Consider the following 18,134-nt stretch of genomic DNA (forward strand, 5'->3'; position numbering starts at 1 on the left):
TTGGTCTCACCACCCGACCGGTCACTCCACAGACCCAAGGAGACCACAGACTAACCAATAACGGCTGAAACACTAGCAAGTGTGACACATACATAGTATGTGATCTCCACTTACCGTGTTTGGAGGGTGATCAGTCCTCGAGGTCAGCCACTACGGGTGTCGTCCACGGATGTCCAGGCATTGTTCCAGGGGGTCTCGGATCGCCGGCCACGCCCCACGTTGGGCGCCAAATTGTCGGGGTCGTCACGACAATACCCTTCATCCACCAGTAGTGTTGAGCGATACCGTCCGATACTTGAAAGTATCGGTATCGGATAGTATCGGCCGATACCCGAAAAATATCGGATATCGCCGATACCGATATCCGATACCAATACAAGTCAATGGGACATCAAGTATCGGAATGTATCCTCATGGATCCCAGGGTCTGAAGGAGAGGAAACTCCTTCAGGCCCTGGGATCCATATTAAAGTGTAAAATAAAGAATTAAAATAAAAAATATTGTTATATTCACCTCTCCGGCGGCCCCTGGACATCAGCGGGAGGATCCGGCGTCCGGCACGGCTTCTTTCTTCAAAATGCGCGCCTTTAGGACCTGTGGAATGACGTCCTGGCTTCTGATTGGTCGCGTGCCGCCCATGTGACCGCCACGCGACCAATCAGAAGCCACGACGTCATTCCTCAGGTCCTAAAAGGCGCTCATTCTAGGACTTTAGCTGAGGAATGACGTCGCGGCTTCTGATTGGTCGCGTGGCGGTCACATGGGCGGTACGCGACCAATCAGAAGCCGGGACGTCATACCACAGGTCCTAAAGGCGCGCATTTTGAAGAAAGAAGCCGTGCCGGACGCCGGTTCCTCGCGCAGATGTCCAGGGGCCGCCGGAGAGGTGAATATAACAATATTTTTTATTTTAATTCTTTATTTTACACTTCCGATACCGATACCCGATATCACAAAAATATCGGATCTCGGTATCGGAATTCCGATACCGCAAGTATCGGCCGATACCCGATACTTGCGGTATCGGAATGCTCAACACTATCCACCAGTCATTCCAAATCAGATTAAAAGCATGTTGGTACCGGATAAGAATGAGTCAGACAAAATGCTGGTTCAAACTCATTGCATGCTCGTGTGTAACGTCACAGCAACAACAACTTTGTTTTCTAATACACAACATTATATGATCTATTGGGGGAAGGTGTGCAGAGGGCGGGATTAGGCGGGGTTTAAGCAATGTATCTAGTATTCAGTCCTTCTGGTTGGTCTGACGTCATCTGATGAATCTTCCTTTGTCCACATCTTGTCCACATTGCTTTAAGTATCATTTCAAGAGAAATGATACTTGTCCTTCTGGAATGTGTAACTTGTTCCTTCAGCAGGGTGAATCTGGGGCAAAGGTGAATACTGGCAGCCATCTTAACTACAATTACATATGCATTTGGCAAGCAAAGAGAAAAACTTATTGTTTCACAGCATAAGAATATATAAAGGTACAAAGAGTATAAAGATAATATATTTTTACCTTGACACCAGCAGCAGCTGTTCCGCCTCCTCCGTTATGGCAAATTCCTCCAGCCTGGAGATTACCTCCATTTTTTATTTTGTATGCGGCGCTTGCCTTTGCTGCCTCCTCCTCCGTCGCCTCAACGCCATCTTGGACCTGCGAGCTTCCCGCTGTCCCCGGCTCCTTTGGTCTCCTGCACGTCATCCCGGGTCTGGGGATCTTCACAGACAGGCTCCGCCTGCTCACTGGATCTAAGGACACTCCAGCAGCTGTGCACCTGGTGTTCAGTGGCACCTACAGTGCCTACAAGTAGTATTCAACCCCCTGCAGATTTAGCAGGTTTACACATTTGGAATTAACTTGGCATTGTGACATTTGGACTGTAGATCAGCCTGGAAGTGTGAAATACACTGCCGCAAAAAAGAATGTTATTTCTTTGTTTTTGTTTTTTTTAAATTGTGAAAAGTCTTTTCAGAGGGTCATTTATAATTCAACCCCTCAACCCACCTGAATTCTGTTTGGTTCCCCTAAAGTATTAAGAAGTAGTTCAGGCACAAAGAACAATGAGCTTCACATGTTTGGATTAATTATCTCTTTTTCCAGCCTTTTCTGACTATTTAAGACCCTCCCCAAACTTGTAAATAGCACTCATACATGGTCAACATGGGAAAGACAAAGGAGCATTCCAAGGCCATCAGAGACAAGATCGTGGAGGGTCACAAAGCTGGCAAGGGGTACAAAACCCTTTCCAAGGAGTTGGGCCTACCTGTCTCCACTGTTGGGAGCATCATCCGGAAGTGGAAGGCTTATGGAACTACTGTTAGCCTTCCACGGCCTGGACAGCCTTTGAAAGTTTCCTCCCGTGCCGAGGCCAGGCTTGTCCGAAGAGTCAAGGCTAACCCAAGGACAACAAGGAAGGAGCTCCGGGAAGATCTCATGGCAGTGGGGACATTGGTTTCAGTCAATACCATAAGTAACGTACTCCACCGCAATGGTCTCTGTTCCAGACGAGCCCATAAGGTACCTTTACTTTCAAAGCGTCATGTCAAGGCTCGTCTACAGTTTGCTCATGATCACTTGGAGGACTCTGTGACTGACTGGTTCAAGGTTCTCTGGTCTGATGAGACCAAGATCGAGATCTTTGGTGCCAACCACACACACACGTGACGTTTGGAGACTGGATGGCACTGCATACAACCCCAAGAATACCATCCCTACAATCAAGCATGGTGGTGGCAGCATCATGCTGTGGGGCTGTTTCTCAGCCAAGGGGCCTAGCCATCTGGTCCGCATCCATGGGAAGATGGATAGCACGGCCTACCTGGAGATTTTAGCCAAGAACCTCCGCTCCTCCATCAAGGATCTTAAGATGGGTCGTCATTTCATCTTCCAACAAGACAACGACCCAAAGCACACAGCCAAGAAAACCAAGGCCTGGTTCAAGAGGCAAAAAATCAAGGTGTTGCAGTGGCCTAGTCAGTCTCCTGACCTTAACCCAATTGAAAACTTGTGGAAGGAGCTCAAGATTAAAGTCCACATGAGACACCCAAAGAATCTACATAACATGGAGAAGATCTGCATGGAGGAGTGGGCCAAGATAACTCCAGAGACCTGTGCCGGCCTGATCAGGTCTTATAAAAGACGATTATTAGCTGTAATTGCAAACAAAGGTTATTCCACAAAATATTAAACCTAGGGGTTGAATAATAATTGACCCACACTTTTATGTTTAAAATTTATAAAAATTTAACTGAGCAACAAAACTTTTTGGTTTGTAAGATTTATGCATCTGTTATGAAATCCTGCTCTTGTTTGAAGTTTGAAGGCTTCAACCTATTTGCATCTTATTAAACCTGCTAAATCTGCAGGGGGTTGAATACTACTTGTAGGCATTGTATATTCAGCCCTGGATATAGAAAGTACGGCAGGAGAGATCTGACATCGCCCGTTAGACCACGTCCCTCAGTGTTTCTGTTAATGTTGATGATTATCTGATGAACACCTCCAGTTGTCATGCCAACCCATTGGTGACCCGCTATCATGTGACGGGGTCACAGATGGGCAGGATTAGTGATGTGCCTCCAGCGCGATCACATTAAATGCCGCTGTCAGAGATTGATGGGTTCACAGCCGCGGTTGGATCACGATTCCACCTGCGGCTGTTGCGGGTAATTGTCACCTGTTCAAAACAGCTGACATGTGATGGGAAAGATGTGGGCTCAGTGTCGGAGCCCGCAAAAAAAGACGGACACGACATGCAGCGTATATGTACGACACATGTCATGAAGGGGTTAATCACATTACTGCATTGCGCACAATTCAAACTTGCAAAAGTCCCATTTGTTTTGGTTGATAAAACAAGTTTGTCTGGCAATGTTAATCTTACTCCGAATGTCAGCGTGCAGTAATTTATTCTTAATATTAGGTAGTCTTTTATGGCAAATTATGAAATTCTGCAATATTGGGGTATGCTTTTCCTAGGATATGCCAATTTTTTTTTTATTATTTGATTCACCTTGATATTGATTGGATTTAAATCTTTCCCAAAAGGGTATACCGGTCATTTCTTTTTAGAAGGATTCTCTTCAATTGTTGAAGGAGTTATAGCTTCATGGAGAAGTTGTAAAGGTTAACCCCTAGAGTGATAGCATCTCGGCAAGTTTGTTCACAGATTAGAGAGGTGGCCCATCCCATTATTAGTTTTTTACAACTATTTAAAGGGAATCTGTCACCCTCCCAGGACGTATATGACCTATTAATATGGGCATACAGATAATAAAAATTTTAAGCTAGTCCTACCTGTATGCCTCATGTTAGCGGTCTTGTTGAGAAATGATATATTCTTTCCTTATACTGATGATTTCTTCCTGGCACCGCACGCCCTGGAGCCTGGAAGAAATCATTAGTGTAAGTCCCTGCCTCCTGTCTTCATTGTAATACTATCCCCCTCCCATGCATGCCAGTTATGGCCCCGGAATCCAGCGACTGCACCCTGCACTCCCTCAGAAATACATACCTCATCCTCCTTTCTATGGGCACTGCATTCACGGATCTTCTGCGCAGGCGTCGGCGACTTCCGCTCCAGTGACCTCCGGTGTGCACACCGATAAGGTGCTCTCCCCACTTCTTCCCTGCATAGTCATCACTATGTACATATGGTTCCTAGCGATGACTGTACAGGGAAGAAGTGGGGAGAGCGCCTTATCGGCGTGCATGTCGGGGTTCACAGTGACTTGCCTGCGCAGAAGATGGTTGTGACCAAAAAGTTCAATTTTGGTCTGTCACTCCAAATTACCTTGTTCCAGAAGTTTTGAGGCTTGTATCTATGCTGTTTAGTGTATTTAGAGAATTTTTCAGAAATAACTTTCATCTGACAAAAGTAATAATGAATAAAAGATCTATGAAAATGAACAAATGAAAGTCAGACAATGCTTTTCAACCGTGCTTCCACAGAATTTTTAAAAGAATAAAAATAGGCCTGGACAGAAATGATGGTGCCACTGAAAATAATGTGACAAAAGGGACATGTTAAATCAAGGTGTGTCCATTAATTAGCATTACAGGTGTCTACAATTTTGGAATCAGTGAGTAGGCCTGTATATAGGGCTAAAGATACTCACTGTGCTGTTTGGTGACATGGTGTGTATCACACTGAACCTGGGCCAGAGGAAGCGAAGGAAAGAGTTGTCTCGGGAGACTAGAAAGAAAATTATAGACAAACATGTTAAAGTTAAACGTTATAAGACCATCTCCCAGCAGCTTAATGTTTCTGTGACTACAGTTGCACATATTATTCAGGAATTTAAGATCCATGGGACTGTAGCCAACCTCCTTGGACGTCACTGCAGGAGGAAAATTGGTGACAAATCAAGGAGACGGATAATACGAATGGTAACAAAAGAGCCCAGAAAATCTTCTAAACAGATTAAAGGTGAACTTAAAGCTTAAGGAATATCAGTATCAGATAGCACCATCCGTCGTTTTATGAGCCAAAGTGGACTTCATGGGAGACGACCAAGGAGGACACCATTGTTGAAAAAAATCAATCATAAGAAAGCCAGACTGGAATTTGCCAAACTACATGTTTGACAAGCCACAAAACTTCTGGGAGAATATCTTAGGGACAGATGAGGCAAAAATTGAACTTTTTGTCAAGGCAGGCACATCAGCTCTATGTTTACAGATGGAAAAATGAAGCATATCAAGAAAAAACACTGTCCCTACTATGAAACATGTAGGAGGCTTTGTTATGTTCTGGGGCTGCTTTGCTGCATCTGGCACAGGGTGTTTACAATCTGTGCAGAGTACAATGAAATTTCAAGACTATCAAGGGATTCTGGAGAGAAATGTGCTGCCCAGTGTTAGAAAGCTTGGTCTCAGTCTCAGGTCATGGGTCTTGCAACAGGATAATGACCCAAAACACACAGCTATAAACAACCAAGAATGGCTAAGAGGAAAACATTAGACTATTCTGAAGTGGCCTTCTATGAGCCCTGGCCTAAATCCTACTGAGCATCTTTGGAAAGAGCTGAAACATGCCGTCTGAAAAAGGCAACCTTCAAACACGAGGCAACTGGAGCAGTTTGCTCTTGAGGAGTCGGCCAAAATACCTGTCGATAGGTGCAGAAGTCTCATTGACAGTTACAGGAATCGTTTGATTGCACTGATTGCCTCAAAAGGTTGTGCAACAAAACATTAAGTTAAGACATATCTGAACTAGAGTGAGTGCAGAGAAGAGACACCGGTTATTAGAGCACTGGGGGGTCTGCAATACCAAGACATGTTATGACACTTAGAGTTATTTAGTTTGAAAAAACAAAGGCTTAGGGGTGATCTTAATATAATGTAAAAATATATGAGGGGACAGTACAATGACCTTTCTAATGATGTTTTTACTCTTAGACCTGAGACGGGGACAAGGGGGCATCCTCTACGTCTGGAGGAAAGAAGGTTTAACCATAATTACAGACGCAGATTCTTTACTGTAAGAGCAGTGAGACTAATAATAATAATAATCTTTATTTTTATATAGCTTTACAGGTTGCACACATTATCGTCGCTGTCCCTGTTGGGGCTCACAATCTAAATTCCCTATCAGTATGTCTTTGGAATGTGGGAGGAAACCGGAGGAAACCCACGCAAACACGGAGAGAACATACAAACTCTTTGCAGATGTTGTCCTTAGTGGGGCTTGAACCCAGGACTCCAGCGCTGCAAGGCTGCTGTGCTATCCACTGAGCCACCGTGCTGCCCGTGAGACTATGGAACTCTCTGCTGTATGATGTTGTAATGAGAGATTCTTTACTAAAATTTAAGAAGATACTGTATGCCTTTCTTGTAAAAAATATAGTGTTACAGGTTATATACACTAGATTCCTTGTTAGGGCGTTGATCCCGAGAACTAATCTGATTGCCATATGTGGAGTCGGGAAGGAATATTTTTTCCCCAATGTGGAGCTTAGTGTTTGCCGCATGTTTTTTTTTTTTTGTCTTCCTCTGGATCAACATGTTAGGGTAAGGGTTGAAATAGATGGACTTAAAGTCTCTCTTTAACTTTAAATACTATGTTACTATGTTTAGTGAATCATCATTTATGTCCAGGCCTATTTCATGAGGTCTCTTTTTAAATTCAGTGGAAGCAAGGTTGAAAAGCAATGTCTGACTTTCATTTGCGCATTTTCATACATTTTTTTTTATTTACTATTACTTTTGTCAGATTCAAGTTATTCCTGTCACCGTTGTGGGTTTTCCTGTCATTAAACAAGGGATGCCAATAATTTTGACTGTGTGTATATGTGCATGTATGGTTGTATGTATGTCTGTATGTATATATATATATATATATATATATATATATATATATATATATATATACACATAATTAACAAGTCCCAACATACTGGATATCAGTATCCAGTGCACTGGCACCTTTGTTGACCCACATGATATACGTGGTGTATAAACAGCAGTAGTCTGAGGTCTGCAGGTATCCGGGCTTATTTTCCCGGCCTGTGACACTATTCTGACCTCTGCCCCTTAGTTTGGTGTGACAGGTTTTTGGGCCAATACACTTAAATGGCCAAGTTTTTTCCTGACCTGTCTTTGTAGGGATGATCTGTATACTGTCATTGTGTATTTTGCCTTTTTGCTCTCTCCAATTTGCATACTCGTCCAACCGTAATTTTTTGTACATTAAGTGTTTCTGAGTTTTGTATTAGATGTAATAAAATTATATTTGATCTGATCTCACTCTATAAGTGGTTACTAGACCTCAGTTGTTCTTTGGGTCTGAGCTCCCCTTTTCTCATGTAGGATATATATATACATACAGTACAGACCAAAAGTTTGGACACACCTTCTCATTTAAAGATTTTTCTGTATTTTCATGACAATGAAAATTGTACATTCACACTGAAGGCATCAAAACTATGAATTAACACATGTGGATTTATATACTTAACAAAAAAGTGAAAGTGTGAAACAACTGAAATAATGTCTTATATTCTAGGTTCTTCAAAGTAGCCACCTTTTGCTTTGATGACTGCTTTGCACACTCTTGGCATTCTCTTGATGAGCTTCAAGAGTTAGTCACTGGGAATTTTCTTCCAACAATCTTGAAGGAGTTCCCAGACATGCTTAGCACTTGTTGGCCCTTTTGCCTTCACTTTGCGGTCCAGCTTACCCTAAACCATCTCGATTGGGTTCAGGTCTGGTGACTGTGGAGGCCAGGTCATCTGGCATAGCACCCCATCACTCTCCTTCTTGGTCAAATAGCCCTTACACAGCCTAAAGGTGTGTTTGGGGTCATTGTCCTGTTGAAAAATAAATGATGGTCCAAGTAAACGCAAACCGGATGGAATAGCATGCCGCTGCAAGATGCTGTGGTAGCCATGCTAGTTCAGTATGCCTTCAATTTTGAATAAATCCCCAACAGTGTCACCAGCAAAGCACCCCCACGCCATCACACCTCTTCCTCCATGCTTCACTGTGGGAAGTAGGAAATCTTTAAATGAGAAGGTGTGTCCAAACTTTGGTCTGTACTGTATATAATTAGAACCAATATTTTTTTTTTTTTGCCGTCATGACCCGGATGTCGTCATGATGATCTCTGCTCATGGCGGCAACTATCAGGACCTCATGATGACATTGCGGGGGTGCCGATTGGAGGGAAGAGGGAACTCTATCCCTCTTCCTACCTTTTAAATGCTGCGAGTGATGTTTAGGGGATTAGGCTGCAGGCATCGTTCCAGTCAATGAAAGCCAGGTGTCAGCTATGTTGTTAATTGCACACGCAGTTTATGTACATACCTAATACGTCATAAGTCGGGAAGGGGTTAAGACATTATTCTTAGTAGTATAATGTAAAACAGACTTATATGAATAGGTTTATTGAAGGGTAACACTAAAAGGCTAACAAAAAACACTTTTATTAAAGAGAATCTGTCACCTCATTTTTCTTATATACAGTAAGCTGTGGTCACCGCCATTAAGGGTTTATCTACAGCATTCTGTAATGCTGTAGATAAGCCCCCAATGTAACCTGAAAGATAAGAAAGACAAGTTAGATTATGCTCACCCAGGGGCGGTCCCAGTGCGGTTCGGGTGCGGTGGGTGTCTTTTAAGTTTCATTTAAAAGATAAACTAAGAAACCCCCACTAAAGGTGAAAATGCAATGTGCAAAACTATATAGCTTTATACAGATAATTATCTAGGGCTAATAGCCCCAGAAGGTGGCTTAGTATAACATATAAGACCTAGCCCTGTATCCTTCTGTTGCTTACAGTAGTATTGTTAATTATACCTACTATGTGTATTGAATGTCACCATAGTCTGACCACAAGAATCTAAGTCAGACAAAGAGTGGGAGACAATTATTAGTCCAACAATACAATGCCTCATCAATTAAAAAGCGGTATAACTAATTAACCAGGGTACCCAAACAATTGCTGTAAGTACTACCTAAAAATGTCCTAAAGTACAAGTATCCACAGTAACTGTGTTTGAACAAGTAATCACTCATACTCAGCCAATGTGAAGGAAAGGGTGCATGTCACCCCTGCTGTACACCTACCTATTTGTGGAGGTTGGCACCCTGAGATGGGGCTAAGTGGCGCCTCCGCTCGTGCGCCGACTGCCCCTGAATTTCTATAATAGCCCCTAGCCAGACGTATAGTAAGAAACAGAGGGCCGGTTGGCCTGTGTGTGCGGCTGGCAATATTTTCTGTGGAAACTTAATTAATGGGAAGATAGATCTCATAGACTCTATGACATAGAAGGAATGACGGCAGGAGGCTAAATGTCAGAGTGATAGCACACAAGGGCAGACACAACTTCATACAAACCTCCCAGGCCATAGATGCAACTTAATAAAAACAGCAACTGTTATGCATAGCATACTCGATTACATTGACTACTGGTGCTGACAGAGTGCATAGCATCATAGCATACTAAACAGGGTTTTCCCCTTGCATTATACTCAGTGGACCAGATATAAAGTTATGCAATCTGCTAATAAACAAAACCAGTGGGTAAGCACCAGACACAACATCAGAAAGCATATATGAAATAACCAATTGGCTTGATCAAAAGAGTACATTAGTTGTAAAGATATGCAAAGTCACAATTGGTTGCTTATCTGTTCAGACATGGTGCTCCAGGTACACAGGTAAATGCCATTGGTGATCAGCCATGGGTCTAGAGGAGGACTGACCTCCATAATGGTGCGTAACTGACCTGTAGATAGTACAAATTAACATCTCTATTTATCTACTTTTAGTGTGAAAATCAGATGTAGTTTTAGGTCAATTTTATGCAGAAATATGAAAAATTTTCACAAACGTACAAGCACCAGTGTAAGGCTAAGTGATTTACACAAGAACGAGGGATGGACAACTACTATGTTTGCAGAGGACACTGCTGCAAATAGGAAATTTTCAAATCCCCAGAGCTCCTACATTCAGTCAATGTTTCTGTTGGCCTACATGACATATATAAGAATATGAAGGACTTGATCTCCTTTCTTGTATCCACTGTTTAGTTACATAAATAAAAAGATATAAAAAAGTGCTTTTTTTCTCTAAAGCCATAACTTGTGTACATTACCATTCTCCTCCAATATGCTTTACTCTGTGCTACAGCGCTTGTATCTGTCAAAGAATATATGAGAAGGAATATCTTAAAAAAACTGATTACAGATCCCTTTCATGAGTCTCTTCTAAATGTGTAACTGGAACAGATTCATGACAGACACAGAGAATCATGACCTGAAAATTGGCTGTAATAGAGTAGTAAACATTTGTAAGGACATAACCTGGTGGACTAACATTGTGATCTCAGTCCCTCTTTGTGGTCTATTGTCCAGTTTGCACAGACATGTTATAAAGTATATAATAATATAACTAGTATTATAATTCCAATGTAATGCATCTGAAAAATAATAAAATAATTTTTATTCTTGGCAGGTGACATTACCAGGAGCACTGAGGGATGTCTGATATTCTCAGACTTTTCTGCAGATAATGTTCATATGACGTCACTCGATACTTATGAAGAACATGTCATAATACCAGATACACCCCAAGATGTTGTGAGAAAAAAACTGTCACCTGATCCTTTTCAACAAGTCCTTGTTTCTGCCTCATCAAAGACAAATGTGCAAAACAAAAGTCACAAAAGGGCTCTTGATTATGAAACAGCTCACATTGGGGAGAAACCTTTTTCTTGTTCGGAATGTGGAAAATGTTTTACACACAAATCATGTCTTGTAAGACATCAGATGGTACACACAGGGGAGAGACCAGTTCCATGTTCAGCATGTGGGAAAGGTTTTACAAAGAAATCACATCTTGATAGACATCTGGTAATACACACAGGAGAGAAGCCATTTTCATGTTCAGAATGTGGGAAGTGTTTTTCACTGAAATCAAGTCTTGTTGTACATCAGAGAATTCACACAGGGGAGAAGCCCTTTGCATGTTCAGAATGTGGGAAATGTTTTACAGAGAAATCAAGTCTTGTTGTACATCAGAGAATTCACACAGGGGCGAAGCCATTTTCATGTTCAGAATGTGGGAAATGTTTTAATCGGAAAAAAAATCTTGTTTCACATCTGAAAACTCACACAGGTGATAAGCCATTTTCATGTTCAGAATGTGGGAAATGTTTTACAGAGAAATCAAGTCTTGTTATACATCAGAGACTTCACACAGGGGAGAAGCCATTTTCATGTTCAGAATGTGGGAAATGTTTTAATCGGGAGAGAAATCTTGTTGCACATCTGAAAACTCACACAGGGGAGAAGCCATTTTCATGCTCAGAATGTGACAAACAATATAGTGATAAATACAAACTTTCAAAACATCAGAGAATTCACACAGGGGAGAAGCCATTTTCTTGTTCAGAATGTGGGAAATGTTTTACACAAAAATCACATTTTATGATGCATCAGAGAATTCATACAGATGAGAAACCATTTGCTTGTTCAGAATGTGAGAAATGTTTTACTGAGAAATCAAGTCTGGTTGTACACCAGAGAATTCACACAGGAGAGAAACCATTTTCATGTTCAGAATGTGGGAAATGTTTTAGAGAGAAATCTGGTCTTGTTAGACATCAGATAATACACACAGGGGAGAAGCCATTTTCATGTTCAGAATGTGGAAAATGTTTTAACCGGAAAACAAATCTTGTTACACATCTAAAAACTCACAAAGGAAAATAGCCATTTTCTTTTTTTTTTTTTAAATTAAAAGTTGTTGTTTTTGGTAACCGCATAATATAACAATAAACAGAAAATCAAAGTCTGGAGGAGGAAGAACAGAAAGAAGTGATATATGGACTCCATTACATAAAGAATCAAAGCATATCAATAAAGTGGGATAATCATGAAATCAATATAGTATATGGATAAACAAGACACTTCAAAGATGAGAAGGAAAAGTCAAGGGGATCCATGGGTTTTTAATTATTTAATAGAGTAGATTGGATTACAATCACGGTGTAAGGACGTCGATAGACTGGAAAAGGTATTCGACAATTAGTTGGTCTATGGGCGTGCAAAGAAGAGACAAACTTTAAGGCACCTTAGCCTAGTTTGGTAAAGTGGAAAATAGGAAATGTTTTCCCAGTGAAACCATTTGGTAGGGGTTGTAATAGTCTTCTTGTGTTTGGGCTATCAGCTTTCCCACAGCATGGGTCATAGCCATCTCTACGAACCATTCTAAAGAATGGAGGGGTACTGAATTCCAGTGAAGTGGTATTATTGTTTTAGCTGTCTAAGGCTGGTTTCAGACTTGCATACGGGAGTGCTGCGGATGTCAACGTACTTCCTCCCTGAAACCCCGCCTACGCTCCGCCTACTTCTTGGGTCCTGCGTACCTATCTTTATCATTGGGTATGCAGGAATGTACGCTGTTTGCGGATGCCTCTGCATGCACCATTTGGACGCTGCACTAACCACAAGAAAATGCAACATGTTGCATTAGGTGCAGCATCCAAATGGTGCATGCTGAGGCATCCGCAAACAGCGTACGTCCCTGTGTACCCAATGATAATGATAGGTACGCATGGCACCGCAGGACGCAAGGAGAAATAGGCGGGGTTTCAGGGAGGAAGTACGCTGCCATCCGCAGCACTGCAATATGCAAGTCTGAAACCAGCCTTAAGTAGATGTCTTTTAATAGTGATTTTCTTATACACCTGTTTGGGCATAGAAAACATGTATAACAGTATAGCCTCTGGTGTCCTAGGTGCTGATACGCTTGTCAACTCCTTAATAACTCTGATGACCTCATCCTAGAATTTTTCTAGAGGCGGTCAAGATCAGTATAAACGTGACATTGTCTCCCCATGCACCCCTAACACCAACATAGACTAGATACCTCAGGGAACTATTTATGCAAAGCGTTGGGGACCCGATACCACCTTGAAACAATTGTATAGCTTGCACCTTGTAATTTACTGGCCATAACCGATTTGTAGGAGAGGAAAAAGCATTTGTCCCAATGATTCTTAAATGTATTTAGGAGCACAGTTTCACAAGCTTTGCAAAATGGAGGAAGGTTATCCAGATATGGGTCTGTCAACAATTTTTATATACAGAGATGGAATGTGGAGGGCATAGAGTGGCGACACAACATTTCCAAAGGGATGGCTGAAAAATTCTGGACGACTGTCCATTGAAGAGTAAATACAGTGCAGGGAAAAAAAGTGTTTAGTCAGCCACCATTTCTCCCACTTAAAACGATGAGAGAGGACTGTAATTGACATCATAGATAGACCACAACTATTAGGCCGGAGTCACACTACAGCGAGATACGGCCAAGTCTCGCAGGTTAAAAACAAGCTCTGGCACCGGCACTCCGGAGCAGAGCGTGCAGCTCCATGTATTGCTATCCAGCCTCACGCTCCGCTATGGAGTGCCGGTGCCAGAACTTGTTTTTAACCTGCGAGAATCGGCCGTATCTCTCTGTGTGTGATCACAGCCTAACAGTCAAATTTGAGAAAACAAATCCAAAAAAATCACCTTGTCTAATTTGGCAAGATTTTTTTTTTTCAAATTATGATGGAAAATAAGTATTGAGTCACCTAAAAACAAGATTTCTGGATTTCACAGACCAGTTAACTTCTTTTTTTTAAGAGGCTCCTCTGTCCTCCACTCATTACCTGTAGCAATGGCACGTGTTTGAACTTGTTATCATTATAAAAGACACCTGTCCACAAACACTCCAAACTCCATTATGGTGAAGAGTAGACCAAAGAACTGTCGAAGGACACCAGAAACAAAATTGTAGCCCTGCACCAGGCTGGGAAGACTGAATCTGCAATAGGGAAGATGCTTGGTGTGATGAAATCAACTGTGGGAGCAATAATAAGAAAATGGAAGACATACAAGACCACTGATAATCTCCCTCAATCTGGGGCTCCACGCAAGATCTCACCTCGTAGGGTCAAAATGATCACAAGAACGGAGAGCAAAAATCCCAGAACCACACTGGGGGACCTAGTGAATGACCTGCTTAGAGTCGGGACCCCCCATAACAAAGGTAACAGTAACGGTATCAGTAACACACTACGCCGCCAGGGACTCAGATCCTGCAGTGCCAAATGTGTCCCCCTGCTTAAGCCAGTACATGTCTTGGTCCATCTGAAGTTTGCTACAGAGCATTTCGATTATCCAGAAGAGTTTTGGGAGAATGTCATATGGTCTGATGAAACCAAAGTAGATCTCTTTGGTAGAAACAAAACTCATCGTGTCTGGAGGAGACAGCATGCAGAGTGGCATCCAAAGAACACCATACCTACTGTGAAGCATGGGGGTGGCAACATCATGCTTAGGGGCTGTTTCTCTGCAAAGTGACCAGGATGACTGATCCGTGTACATGAAAGAATGAATGTGACCATGAGATTTTGAGTGCAAACCTTCCATCAGCAAGGGCATTGAAGATGAAACGTGGATGGGTCTTTCTGCATGATAATGATCTCAAGCACACCGCCAGGGCAACGAAGGAGTGGCTTCGTAAGAAGCAAATGAAGGTCCTGGAGTGGCCTAGCCAGTCTCCAGATCTCCACCCTATAGCAAACCTTTGGAGGGAGTTGAAAGTCCGTGTTGCCCAGCGACAGGCCCAAAACATCACTGCTCTAGAGGAGATCTGCATGGAAGAATGGGCCAACATACCACCAACAGTGTGTGCCAACCTTGCCAACAAAGGATATATAGCAAAATATTGACATGAATTTTTGTTAACGACCAAATACTTATTTTCCACCATAATTTGAAAAATAAATCTTGTCAAATCAGACAAGATGATTTTTTCTGGATTAGTTTTCTCAATTTTGGCTCTCATAGTTGTGGTCTACCTATGATGTCAATTACTAGCATCTCATCTTTTGTAAGTGGGAGAAATTGCACAATTGGTGGCTGACTAAATACTTTTTTCACCCACTGTATGCTGAGGTTGTATGTATTCAAAATTATGACTTATCTTCTAAGGACAGGCACCTAGGATAGTAGAAAGAGGCAAGGGAGTACCAAATGGAGCTATTTGGTGTATACATAAAGACTTCTTTTTGGATCTGGATAGTAAGGAATTTGCAGACGCGTCAAGTAGAAACCTAGAGTGATCCGTTATTAGCATCAATGGTCCCCTCTTATCAACCAAAACTTCCCTCACACTTGGTGTATTCATGGTCTTCAGTGTCTGCCTGATGATGTATAATGCTGAATTATTATTAAGCAACAGGAGGTGCCAAGTCCGTCGAAAAGAGGATGCCAACACCAAGCAAATATTGTGTGCAATGCGGACCCAAAGTATTGACTTAATTCAATGCAAGAAATCAAGGATCGCTGCATGGGCTGATGCTAGATAATATCAACGGCAATCAGGTAAACCAACACCCGTAGCATTTTTTGGACAGGATATTTGATTGCCAAACAAAACAACTTTAACAGTTTTCAATTTTAACCCAAAAAGAGGAATGTATATACTCAGGATGGATTGCAGCAGGTATACAGTAGCAGGCTAGGTAGATTGTTATTCTGGGAACATTGACTCAGCCAACCAAGGAAAATTCTCTCCAATTCCAGTAGTTAAGATCCAACTCCAACCTGGAGAAAGACAGTTGAATGTTGACAGAGAATAGCCTTTAGGTCGGGTTGAACATCAATCTACAGATAGTTGATATTGCTCTTTGGGGGCCATTTAAAAGGGAAGTTGGACATCAGATTGTTCACTTATTGTTGATGTAGAAAGACATTTAAGGCTTCAGATTCGTCAATATTTATCGTAAATTGAGACCATTTCTCGAAACGCATCAATTCAATCAGAGAGGGGCCAGATATGTGGATTGGTAATGTACCATATAGTACAGGTAATATACAATATAAAAATACCTTTTGCATTATGTGTTTACTTATATTATCTTTGTTTAATATTTACTTTTTTAGTGATCAGAAACATTTTAAGTGTGACAAACATGCAAAAGAATAGGAAATAAGGAAGGAGGCAAACACTTTTTTCAAATGATGCAGATTTGTATTCTCTCCTTGCAGTCTTGATTTCATGTATATCAGTAATGGCGCATATGGCTGCCAAAATATTTTCCATAATTGGTATATAGAGTAGGCTCACAGACTCCATATTGGCCATATGATTTGCTGACATTAGCAGTTTGACACTGAATAAACCAGATAAGAAACAGTTATTTGGATATTTGACCTGATCATTTACAGTAGCGCCTCACACCGCCTGATATCAGATCATGTGGATTAGAGAGGTGCAGGATAACCCATTTTCAAACTTGTTACCAATCATTACTAGAAATGTACTTTATAAAACTTTGTTTTTAACTATATTTATTTATTATTTAACTGTTAAAACTTTGCCTTCAACCTGTGGAATTGAGGGAGGGCTGGTATTTGTATAAATAGTGAATAAAATATTCCATAGTATGGCTGAGAGATGGTGATTCAGAATGTAAATGTAATTTCTCTTAATCATTTTATCAGTACAAATAAAGGAGAAATTCTTCACCCTGAGAGTGGATATAACAGATGCTAATTTTAATAGACATCCAAGCATTATATTAGGTGCTCCATCCTTACTCCGTTTGTGTGTGCTAAGAATATTAAATGGAGTGAGCAAGGGGGCAGTGTTTGTCGTCGCCCTGGACCACATGCGCCCACCTGGAGCTATGCTACCATTAACTATATTGCCAGGCAAAGCATGCGGCTGCCCTTTCCCTGCGCTCAGATGTATTCATGTCCTGAAATGGAGTGATGAGGTTGCACACTGCTGACTTATCACTCGGAGCGGAGGAAGAATGGAGGACAATATGGAGAAGTGGAGGACATTATGGAGAATACGGGGGAAAATATAGAGAAGTAGGTTTTCAATGTGGAGAAGTAGGAGGACAATATGGGGTAAAAGAATGGAGAAAGGGGATTGTATTCATGTCCTGAAATGGAGTGATGAGGTTGCACACTGCTGACTTATCACTCGGAGCGGAGGAAGAATGGAGGACAATATGGAGAAGTGGAGGACATTATGGAGAATACGGGGGAAAATATAGAGAAGTAGGTTTTCAATGTGGAGAAGTAGGAGGACAATATGGGGTAAAAGAATGGAGAAAGGGGATTGTATGGAGAAATGGGGGCACGGTGTGGAGACATGGGAACTTGGGGGACAATATTGAGGAGTGGAGGGACCATATTGAGAAGAGGGGAAAATTATGGAGGTGGGAACGTGGGTGAACTGTATGGGGAATTTGGTGTACAATATAATGAAGTGGGGGGACAGTATGGAGAGGTGGGATGGTAGTGAACAATATGGAGAAGTGGGAGAACATGATGGAGCATAGGGGACAATATGAAGAAATGGGGGTACAGGATGGAGAACTGGGGGAGTGTGTGGGGACCATATGGACAAGTGGGAGAATGAAGGAATTATATGCAGAAATAGGGGGAACAGAATAGACAGGTGAGAGTGAGGGGGACAATATTGACAAGTAGGGGCACGGTATGTAGAGATGGGAGCGTTGTGAAACTGGAGAGGTGACAGCATAGGGGATAATATGGAGAAGTGGCTGCAAAGTTTGGAGAAGTGGGAGAACACTATGTAGTGATGGAAG

General features: G+C 41.8%; 1 protein-coding gene across 2 annotated transcripts in view; it reads left to right on the forward strand.

Annotated features, from left to right (window-relative positions):
- Positions 1–12,844, forward strand: part of LOC138667000 (zinc finger protein 182-like) — a 60,419-nt gene extending 47,575 nt beyond the window's left edge. For both annotated transcript variants that reach the window (XM_069755215.1, XM_069755214.1), the window contains exon 11: positions 10,970–12,844. In XM_069755215.1, coding sequence (XP_069611316.1) covers positions 10,970–12,228 — 1,259 coding nt within the window. In that variant the 3' untranslated portion in view covers positions 12,229–12,844. The remainder of the gene's footprint in view (positions 1–10,969) is intronic.
- Positions 12,845–18,134: the final 5,290 nt, after the last annotated feature.

This window comes from Ranitomeya imitator, chromosome 2, assembly GCF_032444005.1.
Source record: "Ranitomeya imitator isolate aRanImi1 chromosome 2, aRanImi1.pri, whole genome shotgun sequence".
NCBI lineage: Eukaryota > Metazoa > Chordata > Amphibia > Anura > Dendrobatidae > Ranitomeya > Ranitomeya imitator.